The 12,590-nt window shown below is 39.2% G+C and overlaps 1 protein-coding gene across 5 annotated transcripts in view; it reads right to left on the bottom strand.

Annotated features, from left to right (window-relative positions):
• Positions 1-12,590, bottom strand: part of CNTN3 (contactin 3) — a 395,604-nt gene that overhangs the window by 122,459 nt on the left and 260,555 nt on the right. For all 5 annotated transcript variants that reach the window (XM_086366707.1, XM_086366708.1, XM_086366705.1 and 2 more), the window contains one exon: positions 1,451-1,654. In XM_086366707.1, coding sequence (XP_086222833.1) covers positions 1,451-1,654 — 204 coding nt within the window. The remainder of the gene's footprint in view (positions 1-1,450; positions 1,655-12,590) is intronic.

The raw sequence follows: 12,590 nt of genomic DNA, 5'->3' as shown, positions 1-12,590 counted from the left end.
TGTAAATGCACAATACAAAGTTAATGGTTTCAATCTTTCCTTTCGGAATTCTCCCATTTTTCTTAAATAAATTTTTTTTTGCTCTATTTTGAAGTACTTCTTCCTAATGATTTAAATTACTGACTTGCCATCTAGTAGGTACTTTTAGAAGCAGTGTTACCTTGGTCCAAATACGCAATATCATTAAACATGTGGAAACTTTGGATTCCATGATTCATAAGTTACAGCTTACAGAGGAGTTTCAAGAAAACAACTAGACCTTTTTCACATTATATAAAATGGGAGGCTTTTTTATTCTGTATTCAATTTGGAAATTTCTAGTCAAACTTCAATATACAATATATTATGATTTCTTAAAATTTCCTAAAGAGCAAAAATAATGGGAGGAAATTTACTTAATGGTACCCTGGTAGCATAGACACAACCTTAAACTTATTAAATAGCTCCCTGAAGTCAAGAAATGGTAATGTAATAAACAAGAACGGTCAAATTCAATTACACCTGACTGGAAAGAAGTACTTAGATACTTCGTGTTCATGGCATTGTGCTGTATCAGATATTGTTTTGTGTAACTGGGACAGTACCCAGGCTTATAAATCTGCTTTGCAGTTCATGGGCTCCCTTGAAACAGTCACTGAGGGGCTAAAGAAACATGTTTTCCTTTTCCCCCCTCCAGTTTTAGTGAGGTATGACTGACAAATAAAAACTGCATAATGTCATTTTTTAGGGTGTACAATGTGATGAGTTCATACATATATACATTGTGAAATAATTACACCAGTCAAGTCAACATATTTAACACCTCACATATTTACTATTTTCAATTTTTAAAAATAATTTTTTTTTTCTCTAGTGAGAACACTTAAGATCTACTCTCTCAGCCAATTTCAAGTTTGCAACACGGCATTACTATAATCGCTATGGTGGTAGGGGTAGGGGAAATGAGGTGATGTTGGTCAGAGTGTACAAACTTTCAATTATAAGATGAATAAATTCTAGGGATCTAATGTACAATTTTTTTCCTTTAATTTTATTTATAGATGCTTTTTAACCTATAACAAAATATCTAGAACTTTAATAATGTCAGGCTGGCAAAAGTCAAGACGGGTGACGTCATGAGAATGCAAGGTGACCCCCAGGCTTGAAGGGTTCATATTTGGTTTAAAGGCATAGTGCCACCATCTTGAGATTCTTTAAAACATTTTAACAAGCAGTTCCTCATCTTTACTCAGTATTGGTCCCTGCAAATTAGGAAGTCAGTTCTGACTAAGAATTACTTTACAGGGACTTATAGTTGATGGAATCATTTTAGCCACTGTACTCATAAATATTTTTTGTTCTGGAAAAAAAAATAATTCTACAGGATACACTTTTCATTTCTCCTAATTTGTTTTGTCTAGTATTCACAACAGCATTTCCACTTAGAATTGCCCCTTGAAATATTTCCTACCGTCAGAACGAAGCACCAAAGGAGTTGGGGAACCCAGCACTCTGGCATTTGTCACTGTACTAGTCACCACACACGTATAATTGCCCACGTCCGATGGTTCCACTTTGGCTATGTAGAGGTGGCCTGTCTCTTGAGAGACAAATCTCCGACTATCTTCTTCGACAAATGATGGATATTCATTGAAGATCCAAGCATATGACAGTTCTAGTAAAATTTTTAAAGAAAAGAAATTCTATCATGAAGGAAAAATTTCTACAATATATTAAAAATATCTGAAATCACCTTTACTGCAAAGCAACACTTAGGGTTTTCTTGCAGGTCATGGAGAGAAACCATTACGTGACATGATGCTGTTTACTCTGCGTTCTACGGAGGTCACTGTCGATCCGCATTCTTGTGGGAGCGATATTATCACTGTTATCATTATCACTACTCTAGACACCTCCTAACCAGTTTCTCTGGCTTGTCTTGCTCCCTTTTAATTTGTGTCTCCACGCTACATGCTCTATGATCTCTCAAAATTATCAGTCTCATCATGCCACCTCCTGCTATAACACTTTCGGCAATTACTCGGTACTCTTTGGAATAATGAAAAATTGCTTAACTTGAAAATGAGACCATGCATGATTAAGCCCCTACTTATTGCCTTAGAAACTGAGAAGCCTACTACTGTCTCTTGTTTGTGGGTCTTTATATATGCTGCTCTCAGAGGCTGTACTGTCCTTTTGCTCTGTTCAAGGCTTTCCTCCCCTTTCAACACCAAAGCTCATTCTGTCGAAATAACTTATAAAGTTATATTTTTCAAAGATTGGTTCCAACATCATGAATCACCTACTCAGAGAAGTCTTCCTTATCTCGCATTCTCTGAGTAAGTGCTTCTATACAGAGCAACTCTATGCTGATATTACTTAAATTATTTGTCACTTCTGTCTTCCCACCACTTGGTAAACAAAAAGAGATGTCAATTTTTATCCTGCTTGCCTTCCTCTTCTAAATTAGCAAATGGAAACATCCAAAAACGTCTAACTGCCCTCGATAAATATTTATTGAGTTAATTAAGATAAAATTATGTTACTAATGTCCAAATCAAGTCCAACATTAGAGTTTTCCTGAACTTTGGGAACAAGGCAAACGAACTCTCCCTTTTAAAGGAACTGTTGTTCTCCTCCTCTGTGATAATAAGGGCTAAATATTAGGTTGCTTTGCTCTAGATGCTCATATTTTTCAGAAGCAAGTCATTATGTAATATAGTTATTGTAGTTGGCCTATTTAATTTTTTCTTTCTGTGGCTGTATTTTCTTTTACAATTTCACTAACCTTGTAGCACTGGTTCATACTGTAATGCTTTTCCAAAAGCATCTTCAAAAACCAGATGCAATAAAAATCAATTTTAATGAATAACAAACTCAAAGAAATATATTTAAGGCACAATTCCAAAGGTGTAGGGTCTTTCTACTTGTTAGAGGGAGACAATTAGTCATTACACAAATAACAGTGACACAGTGTCACTGGGTGAGAGTTACTGTGGGTTTCAGAGGAAGGAGAGATGACATTCTTATAACTGAAGAACGGGTCTTAAAAAACAGGAGAACATTCTGACACGAAGGGATAAAAGTGCTCCTGACGGAGGGAAAAGAGCATGTAAAAGGGGAACTGGGTGAAGAGCAAGCACCTGGTGAAAATGAAAAATGACTGTCTCTCTTCTACCTTCAAAGCAGCTGGGAATGCTGGATGATTCTAAAGCTTAGCAAGTCAATGTCATACTGTGCAGATGTTCAGAAACATTGATCTGTAATCCTGAACTGAGCTTTACATCGGGCTATCATATCAGCAGAGTGTTTCATGAAATTCTACTCAGTCATGTGATTTGTTTGTTAAATTGTATGAAAACAAAAATGTATCTCCAACATCCACTCCACAGTTGGTCTCCTGCCTATCCTGATGGTGCTTTCTCTTGCACTAGTACTAAATAAACTACAGAGCTGAAGAATGTTGTAGGCTCCCCTAAATGGCTCAGTGGGTAAAGAATCCACTGCAATACAGGAGATCTGGTTTCAGTCTCTGGATTGGGAAGATCCCCTGGAGAAGGGAATGGGAACCCACTCCAGTATTCTTGCCTGGAGAATCCCATGGACAGAGGAGCCTGGCAGGCTACAGACCATGGGGGCTCAAAGAGTCAGGACATGACAGAATGACTAATCCGGGTTTCTTTGTTTTAAAGAAAGCAAAGCAAAGCAATCTTATTCTGCTTTTTGAAATGTTTTATTCATGAAATTGATATGATTGTACCTCTCTCTTTAATCCAGGGAGAGTAAAACTTCTGCTGCTCCCTGACAGAACAGGCTGCTTCCAGCTAACGAAGTTCCCCTAGGGTGTTAATGCTGCCATTCCTGCAGGATTCCTCACAAGGGCAACTAACGCTTGCGGACTCCACCAGAATGGCCACGGTGTTTTCAGAACTGTGCTCTGGCATTCTGCCTGCCCAAGTTTTCCTCCCCTATCTTTGTTCAAAGCTTTCAGAACTGAATCTCAGTCTGAATCTCCCTTGACCCATTGCTGCTCCCTTCCTCCTTATCCTTCACAGGCACTTTTTCTGTTTTGTTTGCTTGTTTATGTGTGTGTTTTTAATGTCTGATTCTCTGATCCTGTCTTGTAGTCTGTCTCTTAGGAAACCTGAACTCACACGATGTTGCTGAAATTGAGCAACACACTATCTTCCTTCACTGAGGGATATTTAAAAACTGCCTCTCCCTTCAGACCTGGAGGAAACATTGCCTTTCACTCACTTTCTTTCAGGCAACTGCCCCTCTCTACAACTTCCATCAAGAGAGTCCTGCCCCTCATCCCCCAAGCTCTTCAAATTTACAAATTGATCTTTGGTTTATTCTTAGTGGCTCAGCTGGGAAAGAATCCACTGCAATGTGGGAGACTGGGTTCAATTCCTGGGTTGGGAAGATCCCCTGGAGAAGGGAAAGGATACCCACTTCAGTATTCTGGCCTGGAGAATTCCAAGGAGAGTATAGTCCATGGGGTTGCAAAGAGTCTGACACAACTGAGTGACTTTCTCTCTCACTTTTTCACTTTTATTCTTAGTACCTGTCCTCTAGAGAAGCCCAGACAAATCAGCATCCCAGAGTCAGTGTAAGCCTATCTTGATACCTAACTCATGCCCCTTCAAAGAAGAAAAATTTCCACCATTTATGCAATCTTTCTGGGCTTAGTTACTGATTTCTTGTTCAGTCACTAAGCTGTGTCCAATTCTTTGCAACCCCATGGACTGCATAATGCCAGGCTCCTCTGTCCTCCACTGTCTCCCTGAGTTTGCTCAAATTCATGTCCACTGATGCTATCTAACCATCTCATCCCATGCTGCCCCCTTTTCCATTTGCCTTCAATCTTTGCCAGAATCAGGGTCTGTTCCAATGAGTCAGCTCTTCACACCAGGTGGCCAAAGTACTGGAGTTTCAGCTTTAGCAACAGTCCTTCAGAAGTAATGAATATTCAGGGTTGATTTCCTTTAGAAATGACTGGTTTGATCCCCCTGCTGTAGAAGGGACTCTAGAGTCTTCTCCAGCACCACAGTTTGAAAGCATTGATTCTCTGGCTCTCAGCCTTCTTTATGGTCTGATTCTCACACATGTGTGTGATTACTAGAAAAACTATAGCTTTGATTATACGGATCTTTTTTTGCTGTTGTTGTTGGCAACCGATACCTCAGGTTTTTAATACACTGTCTAACTTTGTCATAGCTTTCCTTCCAAGGAGCAAGTGTCTTTTAATTTCATGGCTGCAGTCACTGTCCGCAATGATTCTGGAGCACAAGGAAATAAAACCGGTCACTGCTTCCACTTTTCTCCTTCTACTTTCCATAAAGTGATAGGACCAGATGCCATGATCTTAGTTTTTTGAGTGTTGAGTTTTAAGCCAGCTTTTTCACTCTCATCTTTCACTTTCATCAAGAGGCTCGTTAGCTCCTTTTCACTTTCTGCTGTTAGAACGGTATTATCTGCATATTTGTGGTTGTTGATGTTTCTCCCAGAAATCTTGATTCCAGCTTGTGGTTCATCAAGCCTGGCATTTCACATGATGTACTCTACATATAAGTTAAATAGGCAGGATGACAACATATAGCCGTGATGTACTGCTTTCCCAATTTGGAACCAGTCTGCTGTTCCATGTCCGGTTCTAACTGTTCCTTCTTGACCTGCATGCAGGTTTCTAAGGAGACAGGTAATGTGGTCTGGTGCTCCCATCTCTTTAAGAATTTTCCACAATTTTATTGTGATACACACAGTCAAAGGCTTTAGCATAGTCAATGAAGCAAAGTAGATGTTTTTCTGGAATCTTCTTGCTTTTTTGATGATCCAATGGATGTTGGTTCCTCTGCCTCTTTGAAACACAGCTTGTACACTGGAATTTCTTGGTTCACACTCTGCGGAAGCCTAGCTTGAAGGCTTTTGAGTATAACCTTGCCAGCATGTGGAATGAGTGCAATTGTATGGTAGTCTGAATACTCTCTGGCATTGCTTTCTTTGGGATTGGAATGAAAACTGACTTTTTCCAGTCCTGTGGCCACTGCTGAGTTTTCCAAATTTTCTTACATATGAGTGCAACAGTTCATGGTTCACCTACTGTTCAAGCCTGGCTTGGAGAATTTTGAGCATTATTTTGCTAGCATGTGAGATTAGTGCAATTGTGCGGTAGCTCTAGCATTCTTTGGCATTGCCTTTCTTTGGGATTACAATGAAAACTGACCTTTTCCAGTCCTGTGGCCACTGCTGAGTTTTCTAGATTTGCTGGCATATTGAGTGCAGCACTTTAACAGCATCATCTTTTAGGATTTTAAGTAGCTCAGCTGGAATTACATCCCCTCCACTAGCTATGTTTGTAGAAATGTTTCCTAAGGCCCACTTGACTTCACACTCCAGGATGTCTGGCTCTAGGTGAGTGACCAAACCATCTTGGTTATCTGGGTCATTAATACCTTTCTTGTATAGTTCTTCTGTGTATTCTTGCCTAGTTTTCTTAATCCCTTCTGCTTCTGTTAGGTCCTTGCAATTTCTGTCTTTTATTGTGCCTACCCTTGCATGAAATATTTCCTTGATATCTCCAATGTTCCTGATGAAATTTCTATAGTCTTTCCCATTCTATTGCTTTCCTCTATTTCTCTGCATTGTTCATTGAAGAAGGCCTTCTTGTCTCGCCTTGCTATTCTCTGTAACTCTGCATTCAGCTGCATATATCATTCCCTTTCTCCCTTGCTTTGCACTTCTCTCCTTTCCTCATCTATTTGTAAAACCTCCTCAGATAACCACTTCACCTTCTTGCAGTTCTTTTTCTTTGGGATGGTTTTGGTCACCATCTCCTGTACAATATTACAAACCTTCGCTCATAGTTCTTCAGGAACTCTGTCTCCCAGATCTAATCCATTGATTCTATTCTTCATCTCCACCATATAATCATAAGGGATTTGATTTAGGTCATATGTGAATGGCCTAGTGGTTTTCCCTACTTTATTCAATTTAAGCCTGAATTTTGCAATAAGAAGCTCAGGATCTGAGCCACCAGCAGCTCCAGGTCTTGTTTTTACTGACTGTATAGAGTATCTCCATCTTTGGCTGCAAAGAACATAATAAATCTGATTTTGGTAGCCTTAAACCACTGTACAATAACCCACCTATTGGAATATGATATAACCAGAATAATACAGTGGTTTTCCTCCACTGCTTCCTCCAAAGACATCCTCAGAAAATCAAGAGGGATAAAAAAAAAGTCTAACAACACAAAATACTAACTCTAAGGTTTTGAGCTGGAATAAGCAGAGGAAATAGGAAAATCAGAAAGAAATATCACTGTGGAGATGGGAAAAAGGTTGTCCTGAAAAAAGATTTTGAGACACTAGGAAGATAACTTAGAAGCAAATGCCTAACACATGGGCAGAAACCTGGCAAACAAAAGTTTAAAAGAGAGCCCGGGCTTAATAATGGTAGACAAAATAGTATACATTCTTTGAGTTTACATACTTTTACTTTAGAACATGTCTACATCCTAATTCCTAAATTCTGATTATGCTAGCTGGTAGGGCAGGAGGGACTTTGAAGATGTTAATACATTGAGGGTGTTGCAATGGGACAATTATTCCAGATTATCTGGGTGGGCCCGCTGTCACCTCAAGGGTCCTTATAAGAGTGAAGCAGGAGGGTCAGAGTCATTGAAAGGATGTGTGATGTCAGAGGCAGAAGTTGTAGTCAGAGAAAGATTACTTCAAGATGCTAAATTTGGGGTTTGAAAATGAAGAAAGGGACCACAAGTCCAAGAATGCAATGACTTCTAGAAGCAGGAAAAGGCAAGAAGTCAGATTTTTCCTTTGGACCTCTGGAAGGAAAGCACATCTGCCAACATCTTGACTTTTAGTCAAATGAAACTGGTTTTGGACTTTGGACCTTCAGAACTAAGAAAGAAGAAATGTGTGTGTTTTAAGCCACTAAATTCATGGTGATTTCATTACAGCAGCATTAGGGGAAATAATACAAACAACAAAGGAAGTCTGCAGATGTGATCAAGTTGAGACTCTTAGATGGATCTGGAATTATGAAATGTAATCTCAAACGTCCTAAGGAACAAAATGGGGAGACAGGAGGGTCAGAACTGCAACCAGGAAAGCAGAGAACAGAGTTATGGGATTGCTGTCTGAGACCAAGAGCCAACAAATGTGGGTAGCCTTAGAAACTGCAGAAGCAAGTGAACGTAGCCCTTTATTTTAGCCCAGTGAGACCTGTGTTGGACTTGAAGGACAGAAGAATATAGCACCTCAAAATATGCCTGTTTGGCATAAGGATCACTTTAAGTTGGTTATTTTTAAGAAGCAGTACTTAGGGAAAGCTCTGAAAACTGAGTAGAAATTATCGTTTTGTAAGAGATGTTTGCATTTATAAGGGGAATCTCTATCTGTGTACCAGGAAAAAAAGGATGACTAAGCTCTAATCAATGTGGAATTTAAGAATTGAAATCTATATAACTGTCTTCATCTTGCTGAACATACTTTTCCTAACCACCTCCTATAACAGCTGTCCTCCTCCCCGACCACATTTTTTTCTGTCTTTTATCTGGAAATGTTTGTTAAGGTGGTGACTCTGGCCATTACAGGGAGTTATTCATTTTTCTTGGGTCTCTTTAATGTACATATGAGACATATGCATGTATACTCAGTCGTGTCTGACTTTTTGAAACGTATGGACTGTAGCTCAGCAGGCTCGTCTGTCCATGGAATTTTTTCAGCAAGAATACTGGAGTGGGTTGCCATTTCCTTCTCCAGGGCATCTTCCCGACCCAGGGATCTAACCTATGTCTCCTGCATCGGCATGCGGATTCTTTACCACTAGCACCACCTGGGCTATCATATTTAGCGTGTTCATATATAATATATATGTTTTATATTCAAATTCTGCTTGCTTTTCTTCTGTTCATTTGTCTCTTATTATGGGTGGGGGGTGTCTAAGCCAAGAGACTAGAAGGCTAGAAGGAAAACTATTTTTCCTCCTCCACAGGTTTCTGACTTGCAGCACTGTGAGATAATAAATTTGTGACGTTTTGAGCTATGAAATTTGTGATAATTCCTAACAGTGGCAACAGAAAACTAATACAAATGATGATGACAGTTCCAATGAAGTGGTCACTATATGTTAGGCACACTAAATGCTACAGATACAATTTTCAAAGAAAAGCAAACAACCAGGGACAAAGAGTGGAGAAAGCATACCCGGCTAATGACTAAGGAAGAATTAGCTTTTACACAATCTATTTATAAGATCAATACAAGTAGGGAGGGGTAATTCCAAAAGAGATACTAAGCTACAATGAAATCACAAGGCAAATGAATTAGTGAGTGTTCTATATAAAGATTCAGATCCTCAAAGATTTATGGGAAGAAATCAAACCTATAGTTATAGTATATACTGTTCATGAGTGGTACACAGAATTTTCTAGCACCAACCTTCCTTTCTTTACAGACTTTCTCATTGAAATGGAATGAAATATAACTTTTCTGTCTTACAGTGAAGAGAAAGAAGATCTGCACTATTTCATTTATTGACTGCATGTCTATGTTAAAATATATACGGTGCCACTCTGATTAAAAATGTTAGAAAATTATGTGATTCACTGTATTCTGAAAAAAGAAAAAAAAATACCTGGCATAATACTATCAGAGTTTTATTCATCACAAAAATCTGCATTTGCAATAAATGTTAATTGCATACTGCAAAGTAAAATGTATATCAAATCAGCATTCTTTGGAGACTTTTCAACATCATTTTATGCATGATGATAAATACAAAGCTATAATAAAAATGATAATTTTATATACTCAAACAAGCTAGGCTTTATGAAACCTTTCCCAACCTCTTGTATAAATCACAAGCACATTATGCCAAAACTTCTTGGCCGCTGGGCTTTCTATTAACAATGTTACATGAATATTGGGAATGAGAAATATTTCTTATTAGAGAACAAAGAGGTTTTACCAATCGAAGCCATAAATTAACAAAATGCAGTACTGAACCTCAGCTTTCTAAAAAGTAATACTTGATGAATGACATCATTCCTCCAATCACCTGCCTTCCTGAGTCACTTAAGCGTAAGGCCAGTCAACTTAACATGAAATATGTCACCTCAGTGTTTACCTGGAAATACATTAATACGCATATTACTGATATTTAAGGGTTTATTTCAGGTTCCATTATAAAATTCTATTATGAGGGATATCCAATCCTTTGTATAGGCATTTTCTAGAAGAAATTCTGTCAAACAGAACTGCAGTTGAGCAAATCTGTGCAAGTAACAGGCGATTTTCTGTGGTGCCAAGTGGAAAGTGTGACCTACTTTAAAATAAGACATATTTAAAAGGGTCTGAGAGCTTGTTTGATGTCACTCAAGATTTTTAACACTGATTCATACAGTTGAGAAGGAAATTTTGCTAGTTTACACATGACACCACAATGACAGAGGATCTAGAACAAATAACATATACAAAAACTAAGGCAATGGTAGACAATTGAAACTTTGAGTTTCAAAGAAGGATCGAGGATTAGGATAGAAAAGTCTGCACCTTGAAGCAGAAGGCATCTACGGCCACTTCTAACATTTCAATGTCTAGTCTTTCAAAAGTTGTTTTGTAATAACTTTTGGTGACAATATTACTTATACCGGTTTCCAATGCGTTCTGATTTACAGGCTTACAGGCTTGGCTTGTGAAGGTCCTAGGATTAGAACAATGATCGGGGAGGGAAAACACTAAAGGTGACATTTCTTTTCTCCTTTCATACCAGGTGGCCACAGGTCAGCAAGAAACACCTAGGAGGTCAAACCCAGACTGCTACCTGCTTTGTAAACTACATCTTTCGGAACGTACTCACACCTCTTCAATCGTTGTGCAAGGGCCACTTTCGGGCTGTGAGAGCAGAGTGAGTAGCTGACACAAAGACTATATGGCTCGTGAAGCTTCAAAGATTTAGCTGATCTTTTTTTTTTTTTTTTAATTTGTCGACTCTTATTTTAGGTTAATATTATCTCTAGACCAAATTTATGAGTTTGATGACCTCTTAGTTGCCTTATTTATTTTTACTCCTCCCTTCTTTATAGGGCTGTCATGTTTTCTTCTTTAGTGGAAAAAAAAAAAAAAAAAATCATGGAGCTCATGCTAGCCCGTTAGCCCCCTGTACTTCACCTTCTTTGTTTCTCTCTCTTGCTTTAGTGAGTACCATGAGGAAGCATATACCAGCCATTCTATTGTGTAATAACTTCCAAGAAATAATGTAGTTCTGTGACCACTACTTTTGACTCTACTATTTTCTTTTAGGAACAGGGAGTATTTTCAGTGGGTACCTGCATCTTCCATCACATTCTGACTTGACTAGGCATTGCCATCCTTGTCTTTATTTTTATTGCTTCTGCTAGGGAAGCCATGAAATTAAAAGACACTTACTCCTTGGAAGGAAAGTTATGACCAACCTAGATAGCATACTGAAAGGCAGAGACATCATTACTTTGCCAACAAAGGTCCGTCTAGTCAAGGCTATGGTTTTTCCAGTGGTCATGTATGGATGTGAGAGTTGGACTGTGAAGAAAGCTGAGCACCGAAGAATTGATGCTTTTGAACTGTGGTGTTGGAGAAGACTCTTGAGAATCCCTTGGACTGCAAGGAGATCCAATCAGTCCATTCTGAAGGAGATCAGCCCTGGGATTTCTTTGGAAGGAATGATGCTAAAGCTGAAACTCCAGTACTTTGGCCACCTCATGAGAAGAACTGACTCATTGGAAAAGACTCTGATGCTGGGGGGGATTGGGGGCAGGAGGAGAAGGGGATGACAGAGGATGAGATGGCTGGATGTCCTCACCGACTTGATGGACATGAGTCTGAGTGAACTCCAGGAGTTGGTGATGGACAGGGAATCCTGGCATGCTGCAATTCATGGGGTCGCAAAGAGTCGGACATGACTGAGCGACTGAACTGAACTGAGGGAAGCTCATCTCCTAACAAATGCCTTCTGGGTATCATGGCTGCTAAAATTGATTTGGTGCCAAAGTGACACTCTTTCTTCCATATTTGTTGAGGCAGAAATGTGCACTGCCCTCTCTAGAGGCTATTTTTTTATTTTTGTTTCTATATACACGTGTGTGCCTAGGTGCTCAGTGACAGCTGGCTCTTTGCGACCCCGTGGACTTCAGTCCTTCAGGCTCCTCTGTCCATGGACTTCACCAGGAAAGAAGACTGGAGTGAGTGGTCATTCTCTTCTCCAGAGGTTCTTCCTGACCCAGAGAATGAACTCGGGTCTCCTGCACTGTAGGTAGATTCTTTGCTATCTGAGCCACCAGGGAAGCCTGCTTCCATGTATGCATTCTTCCTCTTTCTCAAGAACATTTATTTATTTATTTTTCCAATTAACCTCCTCTCTCTCATCCTTAGTTCAAGTTATTCTGGTGAGACTGTCTCCTTGCTACAAGGCAATCTCAAGAGGAAATACAAGTGGGAGTCCACTGCAGTGACATTCAATACTTAATGCCCAGAAATGATCTGGGGTAAAAGAGGAGACAGATTTAGAGATGGATTTGCAAAAACACTGGCAAGGTATTTACTGACATA

The sequence above is a fragment of the Bos grunniens genome, chromosome 22 (assembly GCF_055505025.1).
Source record: "Bos grunniens cultivar Pamir isolate PY7600 chromosome 22, Bosgru_T2T1.0, whole genome shotgun sequence".
Lineage (NCBI taxonomy): Eukaryota > Metazoa > Chordata > Mammalia > Artiodactyla > Bovidae > Bos > Bos grunniens.
Note: the sequence above shows the minus strand (reverse complement) of the source record. Positions and strands in the feature narration are given on the sequence as shown.